The sequence below is a fragment of the Haliaeetus albicilla genome, chromosome 2, assembly GCF_947461875.1.
Source record: "Haliaeetus albicilla chromosome 2, bHalAlb1.1, whole genome shotgun sequence".
In the NCBI taxonomy this organism is placed as follows: domain Eukaryota; kingdom Metazoa; phylum Chordata; class Aves; order Accipitriformes; family Accipitridae; genus Haliaeetus; species Haliaeetus albicilla.
Window position 1 is genome coordinate 32212014 of NC_091484.1, and position 16675 is coordinate 32228688.

A 16675-nucleotide genomic window follows, 5' to 3' on the forward strand; every position below is an offset into this window, starting at 1 on the left:
TTTAAATCAGATTTTTTTTTCTCCCCAGCAATTCTGATTTTAATTTTTTTTAAATGCTTTTATCTCGTTCTTCCTCCACGTTGAAGAAATTATTTTCACTTGGAAATTAAATTTTGTCTGCCTTCTGTGATGAGAAGTAACCTAGAGATACCTGTAATGCTATCAAATGAGACTTACCAACTTCATATCATTCTACTGAGGGGACATTATATTTTACCGCTAACACCTTTGTCTACTTTGTGCCAAAATCCATTTCTTTTATTATAAATTGGTTCAGTTTGATTTTAATCAAGACCAATAGGAAATATTGTCACCGGATCTCAAAACTGAGTATAGAAAATCAGGTACCACAATGTGACTATAAGGGGAAAGAGCCTGAAAAGCATCACTACTTAAAGTGAAAGCCTGGTTTCCTCAAGTTCTTTGATCCACTGAAAGCATATCATCAGAGCTAAATAAAGTAAACAAGAGTCTGCTATAAATATCCTGTGGAATTAGACAGTGGGAGAATGCATGTGCACTTTTAAATTCAAGGTCTGTTATATTGAATGTGATCTTTATTTTGACTTGTGACTGAAAAGCTTTTTACTTGATTATTTTCTAACTCCCAGCAGACGGGAAGAACATCACATACTTGCTGTGATAAATCCAGAGAGGCAGTCTGTAAAGGACAAAGTTGTCTTTTTCCAGGTAGAATTTAAATGTTTAATTAAGATAGCAGAACTATGGTAGCCACAGATAAACTAAAATTTATATTTGATACCTCTCTTCTTGGCCCAGGAAAAACTTGATTAATTTAGAGATAACAGATGGCTTGTCAGGTATCACTGCTGAGGACTTTGGTAGGATAAATTATATTAGGCTCCTTGTGCAAGGATGAACTTTAGTGGCCCTTCTGTAAAGGAGACAGAACTGTTTATTGCATTGTGGCTGCTTCCAGCTTAAATGATTTTTGTGCTAAATGTCTTTGCAGTTGATTTTAATGTTCCATTGACAAGATCTCAGAAGTTAATTTTTAAAAAGTTCTATACAGGCAATCTACTGCTTTTTTTTATAATTATCCAAATCTAATTTGAATGATTAAAGTTTTGTCAATGGCAATTCTTTTACATTTGATTCTATGCTACTTTTTATGCTTTGAAAATATGGCGAAAAATGTTTTTCAAGTGGCTGCTTTAGCCTTTTTTTCCTAGTTCTTAAAGACCAGGAGTATCAAGTAAATAGACAGCAAAAGAACTAGCTGGTCACCAGGTGAATGTAAACATCAGAAAAGAAGTTATTAATCATGGCTTTGTGGTAGGTAGGATCTTCAAACAAATCAAGATGATGGTCCCCTTGTCTTCAGTGCTGTGTGAAAGGGTAAAGGATCAGACAGTCTCTTGCTTTGAAAAGCTTGCAGCCCAAATAGGGCAGAAAGTGAACAGAAGATCAGGTAAAGGAAGTTGCCACATGAACAGTGAAACATTATCAGGGCAGTAAATAACATATTTCTTCCACTGTTGTTATTTTTTGGAGGGAGCAGTATTATGGAAAGTGTCTGCTCAGCAGTAAGTATAGAGGACAAACCAAAGGGGAGTGGGAAAATGGAGGAGCTGGTAAGAGGGAGGGAAATAAAAGGTAATGAGGAGACTGCAAGTGAGCCTGGATGCACACAAGTTTCTACAGTGCTGAGACACTCTGGTCACTACTAGAAAGCTATCCAGGTACTTTTCAGCTAGATAAGTAATTATAGACAGAAACAACAGCAACTAACAGGATTTTTTATTAATTCAGCAGAGTAGCGCTTTGATTTATCTGGGATGCAGTAAAGGTCACAGAAATTCAGCCAAGGATATTATTGCTAATTGTGCAGGCAGTTAAATTTAGCTCTTGTTCAACCAAAAGGAGTGAACAATCTTTTCAAGAAGTGTGAGAGCAGCAATAGCCAGAGAAGGGCAAACAGATTGTCTTTCCAGTTCTTTAAGATGCATTTTTGTTCACTCTTCCTCTTCTGTATAGCTCTAGTACAGATAATCTGAACACAGCAGACTTCTGTGCTATGAAACTCCTTTTCACAGGAGGATGGCCCAGAGGTTAAGATGCTAGTCTAGAATAATTAGATTTGGTACCCTGCTTGTTATTAACTTCCTCTGAACTTGGTGTAGAAGTTACTTGCCTTTCCCGTACCTTGTTTCCCCAAAGGTAAAGTGAGCAAAGAATGAACTATTATTGCATTAAGAGATTTTGTGAGGAAAAAGAATACTCAAAAGCTTGAGGATTGTAGGTGTTGCTATGATAATAATAGCTCAATTCAGCTGCCCACACATAGGCTGCTTGAGTTGTATCCTGCCTTGCCTCAAGCTGCTATTCCAGAAGACACTTCCATAGGTCCTGTGTCATGTTTGCTACCTGCACAGAGTGTTTGAGGCATCCTGTGCAAACCAAGATGCCTACGGGAAGGCAAATGAATCAAACCCATGGTTTCTCAAAGTTGATTCTTTGCTTTTAGCTTGGTCTCTATTCTCTCATAATGGTTTTTCTCCCTCTTAATCATTTCTTTGATTTCTCGCTCTTTTTTTTCTCTCTACATCTTGGTCTATGTTGTTTCTTGTTTCTTTCCATTTTGTTTTCCTCTTTAAGCTACATCCCATGAAAATCACCTGCCATGCACCATTCCAGCACGTCTGCCTGGATGCTGTCCTCTATTATGCAAGATAGTCATACAGAGCAGACTGGAGAAAACTGGCCTAACAGCTTGTTTATTTTTTGAAGTACATGGCAGTTCTTTGAAGCTGTGCCAGGCTTTCACATCCAGTGGGGACAAGCACCTTTCAGAATACATGCAGAGAGTGTCTGATGAGCCACCTTACCATGTGGGAGAGCCCCATAGCATTAAACCCTGGGAAGGTGCTAAAAGACAAGCACCAAGGAGAAGTCCCTAGCAGTACATTGTCATAGCTAGTAGTATCCCTTCCCTTCTCACCAGCAAAATGAGGCATTGCAAACCTCAAAGCTCATCCTTCAGTCTCCTTAAATTCCTACTGCCCAGCTAAGTTTTACTGCTGGACCTTTTAGGATCACACTTACGTGGAACAATAGCCACCTACTATTGTGTTAAAGTTTGCAGGGGTGCCTACTTCCAGTAGACCAAATTTGCTGGATGTTGCAAAGAAAAGGGTGAGTAATGATCTATGCGTTGTGGTACACTGCAATGTGCAAGTCAGTGCTCTCTATAAAGTACTTTCTGGTTTTAACCAAATGACCAAGGAGCAATGTAGAAGTCTGTGGCTTCATTCTGAGAGGAATCTTAATCTTGTTTATTTTGTGGATCTCTCTAGAGCATTTTTACATTATCTGGGCAATGATGTACAATTAGATTCTGTAATTTGCAGAAAGGTTATTATAATCATCTCTCATAATGTAATGTTCACATTTGTCATTTAGGCTGCATAGAAAGACTACATTTCCCTCTTTCAATTTTGATTAAGAGGACATATCTTATCATAGTGTTCTATGCTTGTCTGGATATTATTCAGTACTCTTCTCATTTGTTAGCAATCTGTTCCCATGCATCACGGTATTTTACAATACTCAAAGCACCAGCAAGCAAAAGCTGACAAAAAATTAGCAAAAGAAATGCAGCCATGAGGAAAGCAGACCTTCATGCTTCTTGAAACAGCAAATACCTTATCAGAGCTTCACCTGCATCAGGACAATCCATCAATAAGAAAAATCCATCAGGGCTATAAAATGTAAAGATACATCAGGAATTCATTGAAATGCAGTTTGTTGGGGTTGGGAGAGAGTTCTAGAGGAATGTCGCTGCACACTTGTCATGTATCCTCCCTAGGCATCTTCTTTTGGGGGGGTTGGAGAGAGGTTGGTATATTATATGGACAATTAGTCTGACCTGTAGAGTTGTTTTTATGCTCTTCCATACTGGAGAGTGCCTGGTACCTAGCAGCTGCCCTGTTCCATTGCTTGGGCCATATTTCATGCATTAATGCAGTTCAGGATATGACTTCTCTTTTGCTTTGTGACACTGTACAGCAGAAATTGCCTCTGTCATATCTTAGGATAGTGATTGTGGAGTTGCAGTCCTCCACTAAATGGTACATTCCCAAATTGCAGTTTACCGTGATGGCCTTTCTCCTAGTATATGATCTACTGTGTCAAACTTCAGCAATGAAATCCAATTGTAAATGGTAGGCAAATGAGGATTATTGTGCCTGGTGTAAAAGAAGACCTAAATGGGAGGCTGGGGAACAAATACCAGTAAAATAATAGAGATATAAGATACATTACATGACAGTGAAGATGATTGGCTGTAATTTGCCGAATGATTAGTTGTTCTACGTCTCATTAATAGTGCAAGTGTGCACAGAAGAAAGGAGTGGTAACTACAGATCGCCTAATGTTGATCTGGAAACCTGAGCTAAGTTTAGTCATTTCTTAAGATCAGTAACAGAAACAATGCAGACCACAGATTCTGCTGAAGATGAGGAAGAAGAGAGTGGTCAGAGGAGAGTGAGAGCATAGGTGTTTCCTGCGACTTCTGCTTCCTTCTGTGTCTGATTGAGCTCTTGTAAATTTACTGGCCATCTCCAAGGCAATTCTTTCTTTTAAAGAAAAAGTATTGTGTGTTCTGGGTTGGAGGGTCATTGTTTGCACCTTAATGATTTAAAGAGTGTTTTCTTAAATTATCATCTCTGTGTTTTATGCACCAGTGGATCTTCTTGAGTCTTCAAAAAGAGGCCAAAGCATCACTATTCTTGACTCGGCTCCCATGTCTGCCTGCTGGCCAGCTGCAGCCCTCGGGATGCCTGGAGTGGTTCTGCTACAAACCAGCACCACACAAAGCAATTGCTTGTCAGTGAAGAGCTTTATTGTACTGTCTTTCTGCATTTTCTGTAGCCCTCTTAGTAAAATGCTCAGTGTTCTGTTTTAAACAGGTTTTCAGGCTTTTGAGAGTCTGTCAATGACAAAGGATTTTTTTCCACAACCCTCCAGCAGATATTAATGAGAACAGAGGCTTGGACAAACATTTGTCACTGTCAGCTGCTGTTTCTGCAGGAGCACAATGGTGGAATAGCAGCAGCAGTACAAAGGCAAGCCTGAGTTCTTGGAAAGTGTATGGCTGTATAGTGTGGAAAGTATGAAATTCAGTCAACCTCTTGGACAAGAGAAGCTATGGAGCCTGTTGCATTGCAGCTGTGTTGGGATCAAAATATTCATATCAGAATTGAAACTGAGCAACACACTGTGCTATTTAAGACGTGTATCTTAACTCCGTGATAAAATGGTAATTTATACTTATTGGGTATGTTCTGGTTGCTGATCTACTTACTTTACAAAATCCTAGTAATGTTAAGTATGGTATGGTTTCTGACTAGGCCAAAAACCTGAACTTGTTTGGAAAGCCAAGGCTTTAACCCTAAAAAGAAAGTGTTAAATACTGGATTTTTTCTCCCTAAAGTGCTCATCTGCCTAACTTATTAGTGTGAAAGTCAAAGAATGTTGATCTTTCATTCTATTTAGTCAGAAACTTAATCCAGCATGCTGAAATGGAAATTCTTGAAGCAAAAAAAAAGAAAAAAAACCCAAACAAAACTCACCTTCTTTACCCGTGACTCACTTTTCCCACCTATGATAATAATGATTGCTTTGCACACCTACCCTGAGACTTTAAGTCATGTTCTATGTAAATTTCTGCAGAAATTATTAAAATACCAAAAAGTTCTTGGACTTCATATTTTTAAAATGCCTACTGCTTATATACAGTCATAACTTTGCTCAAAAGAAAGTCCGAAAAACCAAAGAGAAACTAAAGAACAGCACTAGAGAAAAAATTAACATGTTTTAAAAGAATCTTTAATTTATTATTTTTCTAATTAGGAAATTCCATCTAATTTTTATGAAATACATGGTGCATATTTTAATCCTACCATGTAACAGTATTGAAAAGTACCTTTCTGCCCATCTTCTTTTTTGACCAAATTTTGAGATTTCATTGCTGGAGTGAAATGGAGGCAGGATAAGACTGTAGACTTTGACATCATGGTAAATAGAGTTTTGTTTTGTTTTTAAATGCCATCCAAGTAGATCCTGAGTAGTTACGAATGAATGTTACCTCTTTGGAGAGGAGACTTGTTATTAGTTGGACTAAACATGTAGTTCCATAAACTTTACACTTACGTATCTGTAATCCAATTCACTGTCTCTTCCTGCCCCCCTTTGCAGGGGAGCAACCAAGTAGCATCCTTGTAATGATTCTCCCTCTGGTTTCACTTCAGCTACCCACGTGCTAACAGTGAGGAGGCGGGAATCTCATGTGGCTTCAGTGAGTCTTGAGTATTTGTTCTGTTTCTTGTGTTTAGCACCCTGCTCGCACGCTTGAGTGAGAGTCAGTAGATACATTTTGGAATTAGTTCTGTTCCAAGCTTCATACTTCGATATGTTGTCTTCCAAGCTAGCTTTTATTTCTGGAACAAGCAGGGTTTCTTAGACTATGTTCCTACACTTCTCAAATACCAGCAGGGTATCATGGATCATGCTTAACTTTTCTAATTTGACACTTTTTTATGGTTTTGTGGTGTTGGATGCTTTGTATAGCATCCCATCTGTCCTGGGTTTGGTTGGCATAGAGTTAATTTTAACAGGCAGCTGATAGGCAGCACAGCCAGGACAGCTGACCTGAACTAGCCAAAGAGCTATTCCATACCATGTGATGTCATGCTCAGTATATAAATGGGGAGTGGGCTGGGGGGATGCACGTGCTCTCTCTGCCTCCCCCTCCCTTAGTACCTTTGTTGTTGTTGTAACTTCTCACCTTGTGTTGTCCCAGTAAACTGTCCTTATCTCAACCCACAAGGTTCCAAACTTTTTTTTTTTTTTCTTTCTCCTTTCTCATTCTCTTCCCCATCCCAGCAGAGCAGGGTGGGGAGGAGTGAACAAGCGGCTGCATGGTGCTTTGTTGCCGGCTGGATTTAAACCATGACACCATCACATAAAAAATTTTGTCTTTTTAAACTTGGAGGTGCCTGTGTGGGTTTTTCTGGGGGGAGAGGGTTGGTTTGGGGCGGGGGGTTGGTGGGGTGGAGTTTTTTGTCTGTCTGGAATTACTGTCAGGCTGTGGTAAGCTTGGGGTCATGATATGTTTGCCGTATGAGTTGTCATATACTATTTTGTAGTTGGGTAAGTTGAAATATAGTCATGTTTACTTCAAACTTGTCCCATTGTGTTGCTTTTTTTCACCTCAGATAAGCATTCTTGTCCTGCATCATGAGAAGCTTCTTTCAAAGCTTCTATTTTATATTGACCAAATACTCTATTGACCAAATACTCAGTTTTGTGAGCATTTGCTGAAATCCATATGATGTTTTGCACATAGGTAACTCTAAAATGCTTTCTTCTGAATGGTCTGCTTTCATTTTAACCAATTTCTGCCCAGAAGTGCCACCTTGAAACTCCTTTGGAAAGCTATGCATGTTAGTCATGCAGCCCTAGTATTTCTTTTACAGGTTGTAGAAGAGTATGGTGTTAGAAAAAAAGTGTTGTGGCACAGTGTTGTAGTGCATGAGTTTGCACCTGTTGAGATCTGGAGCACGTTGCTATTCTCAAAAGATTTTTGACAGTGAGTCCATGACAACGGTTTTGGATTCTCACAAGTGTTTGTCTTGCTCTTCATACTGGGGTTATTCTGCAATATCCTTAAATAGGCTAGTTGTGGCGAGTTAGATTAGCTTAGCTTTTTCAGTGTTTTAACAGTCCTGGGAATTTCTGATAAAGTCTTGTCCGGGGCAGTCCTGTCTGAGCAGTCATGTCTTCCTGCCCTGAGTGGTTTTGAACATGTTGGTTGTTCTTTAAGAATACTGATGTTCTTTAAGACTACTGATGCGTGACTGGGGATGATGCATGTAGTGATGTCTGATGAGGTTACTGTCAACTCCTGTCCACCCTGCTGCTGCTGCTCTGCAGGGAGCTAAGCTGCTCTTGGGTGGCCACAGTTTACATCAGAGAATCAGCTGGGGTTTTTTTGTTTGGTTGGGTTTTTTTCCTTGAATTGCCATAGTCTTGCAAACTTTTTTAGAGGAGGATGAGTAGGCCTGCCAGGGTGGTAGTCTCAGCAGCTACTGTAACACTGTCATCCTTGCCACAAGACAAGAGTTTTCAATATAATCAAGCTTGCTCAAGCTCATCTGTAATTTTTTCTATTAATTTCCTTTCTTTGGCATGTTGCAGACATTTACAGCATTCACATCACAGTCATTGTAAAATTGATCATTTTAATTCAAGATCAGCAAATTACTGACTTTTTCTTCCTAACACTTCAGATCCTTAAGGAACTGAAATGTATTATTTGGTAAATGAAGGTACTTAGAAGACTAAAGGAGAGCTGTTCAGTCTTACCTCTTCAGAAGGATTTACTGAAGATGCAACAACCCCACATGGAAATATTCTTGCATTTTGTATCTAGATGTGTACTCTTGATGACATTTATGAATTATGTCAGACATGCTTGATGTCCTTACTCAAATTTTATGTGTTTGTGTAGTATTTGTCATTTATTTATCTCAGTACCGCATTGCCAGACAATTCCTCGCTACATGTATTCACTCGACAGCATCTAGGTTTACCATCAGATCAAATATTTAGCTTTTACTTCATTCTCAATGCTAATTGGACTTAATCATTTAGTTCATATATTCTTAGTGACATGCTGGGTCAACACTGATGTTCGTTTTAGATCCTTAACACGTAATTCAGTGCATTAAGCAAATTATACAATATCACATTTGGAGACCACAGGTAAATTCAGAAAAAAATAAAGCAGCTGTTTCAAATTCTGTCTCTTTTTTGTTGTTGTTTCTTTTTTTTTTTTTTTTCTGCATGTATGTCTTTTTATGGCACTTTAAGAGAAAACTTACTGGTAGCTGATTTAGTCTAGTTATATGAAATGGGGTATCTTTTTACCTATTTCTTTTTTGGATAGGATTATTGTATTCACCAGCTTTTTTATACAGTCTTCAGAAGATTACACAATACTTGACTGTAGAATGTTTATTGAGATTCAGTTCATATCTGTTTCTTTAATTTTTTAAAATTACTGTATTTGATAGATGTTCTTAACCCTAACCCCACACATTATTTCTCTGTATGGGCATGCTAAGAAAAAAAAAATGCTAGCCACCTGTCTTCTCTGAGTCCAGGCCTCATTCGAGCCCTACAGGCCATTGAATATTCAGCAACAGCTTTGGTTCGTCTGCCCTTTCTTTTTCTAATGCCTGAATCCAAATCCCCAATATGGGTTACTTACCACATGGACTTAAAATTAAATATTAGCCACTTACACATCCAGATCTCCTTTATTTGGCACGTTGTAGAGCACTCCAAGGCTTCTATATAACACTGTCCATCTACCCTTCTCATGTCCTCAGGGGCCACCAATAAACTGAGCTATTCCTGTTACTAAATCTAATCCTTATCTAGAAGGGTGGTTGAACTGAGGCTTAAGGGGGAGGTTAGGCACTTGGTGCTCCTGAGCACAGCCTTCATTTTACCTTTAAGGGCCATCAGATGCTTTCCAGTAACCTGGGTGTTTTAAGTCTATTTTCTCTTGACCAATATCTAAACCTAATGCTTAGTAGGCTGTCTACTTGCCTTTTCCTAACCCGAGCCCTAAACCAGACCCTGACTCTAATCTTGACCCAGGTACTCTATATAACAAGATGAACAATGTGTCTAAAATTTATTTCAGCCTGTCCACAAGAGGGGCTGGAGTTAGAGGAACCCATGTGTAGTGTAGGCAAGCCTTCATCTGGCTTTAACCATACCTCAAAGACACCCTGTAGGTGGTGACCAAACTGAGCAAAAATAAACTACAAACTATAGACTTCTGTTGACAAGAGACTTCCATTTTGAGACAGAAGTGCACAAATAAGTGCTGAAAGGTAGATCAGTTTCTAAGACTTACCTTCAGTCTGGTCACCTCTCTGTTTAGACTACCTGTGGTAAAGTTGTAATCACAATTAGGTTGGTTGTAAAAGGCTGAGCTACACCTTCAGTGGTCCTTGAGGCTATATGAATGGGATCTAAAAGGACCTGTGAGGAGTAGTTTATTCTAGACCCAGTCTGCTCCACTGTCTATAGAACTGTGGGGTTAGGATTAGGATTGCATTTAGGAAGGGTGAGTGAACCCCAGTTATCTGTGTGTATGGCGGCTGCAAGATTTCCATGAGGGCAAGTATCTTTAGCTGATGCCAAGCCTCTGGCTTGGAACTCCTAGTTCCAACCACGTGACATATCTGTAGTTCTGGTTTGGGTTAGGATTAGGAAAATTGGGAAGCTGTGTTATTAATGGTTATTTGATGTAACCCTGGATTAAGATTAGGGTTGGTGTTTGCAGAAGCCAAATTCTAACCCTCCATCTTAGTCTCAGTTCAGCTAAATACCTGTAGAGAAATTGAAAGTTGGAGATAGGATAAAAAAACACCAAACCATAGGAGGTAGATGCTGTAAGAGGTAGGTTGTTCCCTTCTGAGCCTTGCGCTATTGGGCCTGAGTGCACATCTGGAGGCATAGATGTGTGCCATTGATTTTTTGGGAAAGAGAAAAGAGTTTATTGTGACAACCATTCTTGCAGTGTTTTGTTACCTGTGTTATTAATCACTCAGGCTCCAGTTAATGTGCCTGCTGCTTGTTCCTGTGAACATGATTTGAATGTATTGCTGTGGTCAGGAGGCTTACCTGGCAGCCACCTCTTTGAAAAGGAAATGTTGGATTTTCAGAGAGCCGCCTGGTGTGAATCAAAGTCGTGCTACAGTTGGAGGCAGATGTTTGGCTCATTGGTGACAAGGATCAATGTGAAGGCCTGTGATGATTTGAAATGTTAAATTAAATTATTCCTTTGTAAAACCATCTATGATACTTTTTAATATTTTATGAAGACATTGGTGATGAGAGTGTATGAGGTCTTTGGGACTAGTCAGCAGGCTTAAAAGCAACCCATAATGCCCAAATGAGCAGAGGAAATGAAAAGCTGAAACATAGCTATTGACTGCAAAAGGCTGGTCTTTGCCTTTTTTTCCTCTCTGATGTCGTTCTTTCTGTCTTTCTGCAGTAGATACATGAAGTTCCACATGCCAGGTCCACAGGTAGTGTTGCATCACCTTCATGATCATCTTGACCTCCAGTTTCCACTGTGGCAACGCTTGCCACCCCTTTGTGCAGCCTGGTTTTATGGTGTGGGGCTGGCTGGGGTTGGGACAGGCAGGTGGTCAGAGAGAGAATATGGCAGAACTGGAGCTGTACAGTCTTTGTTTTGAGAAAAATAGGTGGTGATGTTTATATGTTTACTCATAGTAACAGTTAATTGCTACTATTTCTATTTTGTGGTGTTGGGGTTTTTTCATTTGTTTGTGGGGTTTTTTTCCTGTGAAAATGGAAAGTTTGGTCAATTTGTCATGGGAGAGCAATCTGAAGACATTGTGTGAGATGGTTCATCCCACACAGAAGTGCTCTATAAAGATTAGGGGGCTGCTTGACAAGAAGGGTGAAGCCTATTTGCAGCTATGTGTAATACTTCAATATTAAAATGAATGGATAGTGCTGGGATTTAATAATAGAGTGCATTTATTGTAGTTAAATACAGTGTAAAGTGTAGCTGTGTCAAATTACTTTTGAGATTGCTATCACATGAATAGCCCTAACTGCTGACATATTATAGTATATTTATTATCTAGTGGATGACAATCCACTTCTGAATTAATGAGGGGAGCAAATATGAACCCCAGTAGAAGTTTTAAATACACATCAGCTGTAAAAATTTCTCATGCAGCCTTACAGTTCTTTATTCTCCATGACTTCATGTTGAAAATCATATGGATACAGATAATGTTAATACCGTTCAATGTAATGAGACATAAACAGACGAAAAACCTAATAACATTTCTTTTTTTTTTTTCCTTTCTCTGTCTGAACGGGAGGATAACTTGCAGTGCCAGCAAATTTCTCTCATTCTTCCTTGCTTTGAAGCTTCTTTGCTTCTCTGGGATTCTTTGCTAAAAGAAAAGTTGCTTCATTAAAAAAACCATACTCCCCAAGGACTCCATACTTTGAAGTGTATTTGCACACACACATACACACACCATACTCCTGCTTTTATCCTTTTTATTTTGACAAAATGGTTTCCTGTGTGAACTTCAGAAACAGTAGTGCATGCAACAACCCCAAAAAGTGAAATGCTATTTAAGCTTAGCTGCAAGAACAGAAGTGTTGAAAGTAGCAGCATTTTTGTTTTGTAACATAAATATTAAATTATTCCTTTTTCTTTTTTTTTCAATGTAGGTACTTCAAAAACTAGGAAAAGCAGATGAAACAAAAGATGAACAGTTTGAAGAATACGTTCAAAATTTCAAACGGCAAGAGGTCAGTTACTTTTTCAGTTTCTTTAATTGTGTCTTAAGAAGAATGCAGGGTATTTGAACTTGCCGATTTTGAAGAAGGTGTTACAGGGTAACAGGTAAAAAGATTATTTTGGGGGGGATGTAAGATTTTGTTCTGCTATTTTCAAGCAAAGAACGGTTGGATTTGTGCATGCAGAGGGCTAAGAAATGTGCTCATAATAAAAGGAGATATTGTAATCATATATAACACCATCATGCTCAAACCATTTGGTATCAGCAGTGACAGCACATTTTCAACAGCGTAACTGAGAATAGAACCCAACCCCAACTAAATGCAGCTTTGTAGTTGCCTTCTTACAAAGAAGAGATGTATTTCTTTGGTTTCATTTTGTAGATTGCTTTCATCAGTGGTGTATAATAATACCGGTGTTATACGAAGTGAATAGATGAATAATTTCAGATTGCTCTGTGTTGTTATGCTCCCTGTCTGTGCAGGGGGCTCTGGTGGCAGTGCTGATGAAGCACTACTGGGGAGCAGTGGTCAATTACTCTTAATGTTGTGAACACAACACGTGAAAACAAAGGTGCCCCAAAGAGTTTATAATCTACTCCCAATACCATCCTAAATTCTAACCTCAGTTACTCCTTGCTTTGTTGGACAGACTTTTTGGCTCTGAGGTGATTAATTGCGATTAATTATATAGTAGCTTTCTAGTACAAATTAATGCCTACCATGAGCCGCATTAATGCCACCAAGAAAATAGTCATGTTATGTAAGGATGAACTGAGGTATCTGTCATCTTTGTGAGCTATCATTTAGAGCTCATATAGAAAGGCACTGGAGGGTGAGAGAACTACTCCCACACATTTTACACAATGTAAAAATTGGCTCATGTCAGTGTTTGCAATTTCTGCCCTGAATCAGTCCTATCTGGCACATGGACTTCTGTCCTTTCCATGTAAACACAAACCCTGCATCCTGATGGCTGGGGTGCTTATTAACTTTTTGCATCTTGTGGTCACTTAGCCTTTATTTTCCTCTCTCAGTGTAGAAGGGAGGGAGGTTTCAGGAGCCACTGGACTGTTGTGTAGATCTGCACTCTTCCCCAAAGATGAAAATTATGGGAAGTAAAAGAATCTGTTTCTCTGAGGAGGGTGGTTCCTCCCTCAAATTTCTCCAGGTCAGGAAGATGGTGGGATTTAATAGGCCTGAAGAAGCACTCAGAAGCTTTGAAAACCTGCAGAGTTATTATATTTTCCCTTTTCTTCCCCTTCCTCTTTTCCAAGTACGCTGGGATATCAATGGAGCATTTCTTTCTTCTTGATTGTCCTTATGTTGCTGCTTATCCTTGCTGTCAATATCCCAGCTGTTTGCACAACTAGTAACTGTTACTAGAAATAAGGTGCATCTGTGAGGTTCTTAGTGGGTGCAAAAGGAGCAGCTGGAGCATCCCCATGAAGAAACAGGGTTTTGTGGGATATTTTTATTAGCTAAAAATTCGGAGTGAAATTGAAGAGATATGAAAGAGAAAAAAAAAATCTTTTTAAGCAAAATTACGTCTCAAGTGTTTGTTTTTTCTGTCCTTTACCAAGAATTTTCTGTAATGGTGATTTTCAGCTGAAAGTCTTGCTAAGGGCTAAGGAGGATCTTAGCATCGCTTCCTTTTTATTTCCTCCTTCTTTGATATACAGAGAGGCAGTAATAAACTGTCAAGGACTCTGCAGGAACTGGATGCTGAATCTGGATGTGACTGTGACTTGGGGCCATGGGAGGAGGGTAGGGAGTGAGCACAGAGGGAACTACTGCAGCTCTCTTGAGGGGCACATGCAGATTAGGCTAGGTCCACTGGCACACCAAATGAGAGAAACTGTATGTACATTTATGAAAATAATCACATGTGCTTCCTGTGCCCTGCTGGGCTTGCTCCCAAAGAGTTCTGTTGTGGGAAAAAATGCTGCAAAAGCACTGTTTCTGCCATGTTCACCAATAAGAAGCATAAAAATTGCTTAAATTTTCTTAGTTTTGTCCATACTTTGATCTACAACTTACTAGCAATGCAAAGATATGAAGCATTACAATGTGCATCTGAATTCTCACTCTTACTGATTAATACCTTGCAGAACTGCTGTCTTCTGTGAACTCAGGCAGCCATCTCTCCTTGATTTACATTCTGTCCTGCTTTCACAGTTATCTCTGCAATGGTAGAGCCTTTAGAAAAAGAAAAATTTAAATTCTAGATTTTAATAAAAAGGCAGTCTGGGTGATTGATCCTTGTGCTGACGTCCACCGAACCGTTGATGTAGGCCATTCAGGTGACTTGCCAGCAGAACTGCCCCTGTTAGAGGCTGTCCCATCTTTTGCATTTCCCTCCAGGATTATTTGTCTCTGTGGTGGTTGCTGACCTAACAAGGCCTTTCTATGGCAGAGGCAGTTTGAGAGAAGGTCCAACCTTTACTTTGTTTCTTGGAATCTCACTTAGCAGTGGTTTGGCTGTTTCCTGGCCATCTCGCCTACCTGCATTTGGTTTTGAGGAAGACTGTTACTTCAGTTCTGTGTCTTTGTAAATTGTTTGTAGCAGTTAGTGCCACAGGGGCTCTGGGGATCCAGGTAATCTGAAAGCTGTGAAAATGGTCTATTTTTCTTGTCCCCCTACCTTATTAAGCCTGCAACAATTGGGAGGTCAACCGGTCATAAGTATAGAATTATCTTTTTATTGATACTCTCCGAAGATAATAAATGAGGACTCCCAGTTCAGCTCAGGGAAAGGATAGAGAAAGGAAAGAGAAGGAGCATAGTGCTCATTACCTAGGAAACAGGTAACTGAAAAACTGAAACCTTAACATGCTATTCCTTGCCTGAACAGCAGATTGGATGGTGGGTATGTACCAAACTCAGCAGAAGGCTATGTGTAAGGATACGTCCAGCAGATCTATCTGTAGGAAAAGCTCATTTAGACTCCCCAGTGTTCTGTTCCCATCTCTTTCTAAATACTGCTGGATAAGAGCCCCTTCTGGACTTGACAACCCTGATTTGAATTACTCAGATGAATCACCATGGAGAAACTGAGTCATCCCATGTCTGGAGAGAACAGAGCAAAGTGGCTTTGTAGAGCCTCAGGACTTTCCCTATCAGAAGCAGTAAGCTGCTGCAGCTGAAACCAACAGTAAAAACATTTAGATTTTTAACAGTGAATACAGTTGTTATTCACCTTCCATTTAAGTTGTAAACTGAAAATTGCCACTCTAATCAAAACTTATGGAACAAACAAAACATATATAAACTCATATATGACACAGGATGACACAGATTTTCAGTGTATTGCAAGAAATTTCTTGAGGCTTAAACAGTTCTCTCTGCACAGCTAATTGTGGATGTGCTCAGCCTCTTAATTGACCCTGAAGTTCAGAGAGGGGGAAAAAAAAGGCAATTCCTGCATATTTCTCTCGACTGTGAAAATATCAAGTCCATTGGGGATTTACCTGAAATGTCATTTCTATTCTGTTGTTCAAGCAACTGCATCTTACACTTTCTTTTTTTTTGACAGGAAGTGGAAATTCCCTTATCCCCAAGTGTATTTTAATGACTCACAGTGCTTGCTTCATTTTTGTAAGAGTTCAATATTCTATTTAATGTGTATGCATATTTACCTCTCATTACTTTTCCATATGTAGTTATGAGACTTATTTTATTGACATTATGTATTGTATATGTACACACTGAGATATAGCAGTTGCTACTACAAAAGCAGCTGCCCATGACATGTTGTCAGAATAAAGCAAAACTTCAAGTGCTGTTGTTGTTGATTTATACAATTAGGTGAAAATGAAGAACCTTTTTTTGCTGTTGTTGAGTGAGCAGAACCTGCCTCTGTGGACTTTACTTAATGTGTGCCTCACAGTAAGAGCTGCTCCTTGGGTGTAATTGTTAGGGGTCCTGAAAAGGTTTATCCTGGCCAGGTCTTCATTTCCCGCAAGCATGCTTAGCTGCCTTACAGATGTGGCACAACATTGTCTTAAAGTTGTTCTGTGAGACAATTAACATTTATTGAAGTGCTCTTTTTTGCAGCAGATGTGCCACTGATTTCTTAAAACTTATGCATGAGTCAAGATACCCAAGATGAGATTCACCACCTACGCATAGGCAACAGATGTGTCTCAAGGTGTCCCACCTGGCCTTCAGCTGTTGCTCCAGACAGAGGCACATGGCTTTGGCCACAGTCCTGTATCATACCTGCTGGCTCTGTGGTCCTCTTGAGCACCCCGTGGCACCTCCAGTGGCAACAGACACATGT

The 16675-nt window shown here is 39.5% G+C and overlaps 1 protein-coding gene across 9 annotated transcripts in view; it reads left to right on the forward strand.

The window, feature by feature from the left end:
- AMPH (amphiphysin) overlaps nucleotides 1–16675 on the forward strand; it is a 124898-nt gene that overhangs the window by 45890 nt on the left and 62333 nt on the right. For all 9 annotated transcript variants that reach the window (XM_069769824.1, XM_069769809.1, XM_069769815.1 and 6 more), the window contains exon 2: nucleotides 12325–12405. In XM_069769824.1, coding sequence (XP_069625925.1) covers nucleotides 12325–12405 — 81 coding nt within the window. The remainder of the gene's footprint in view (nucleotides 1–12324; nucleotides 12406–16675) is intronic.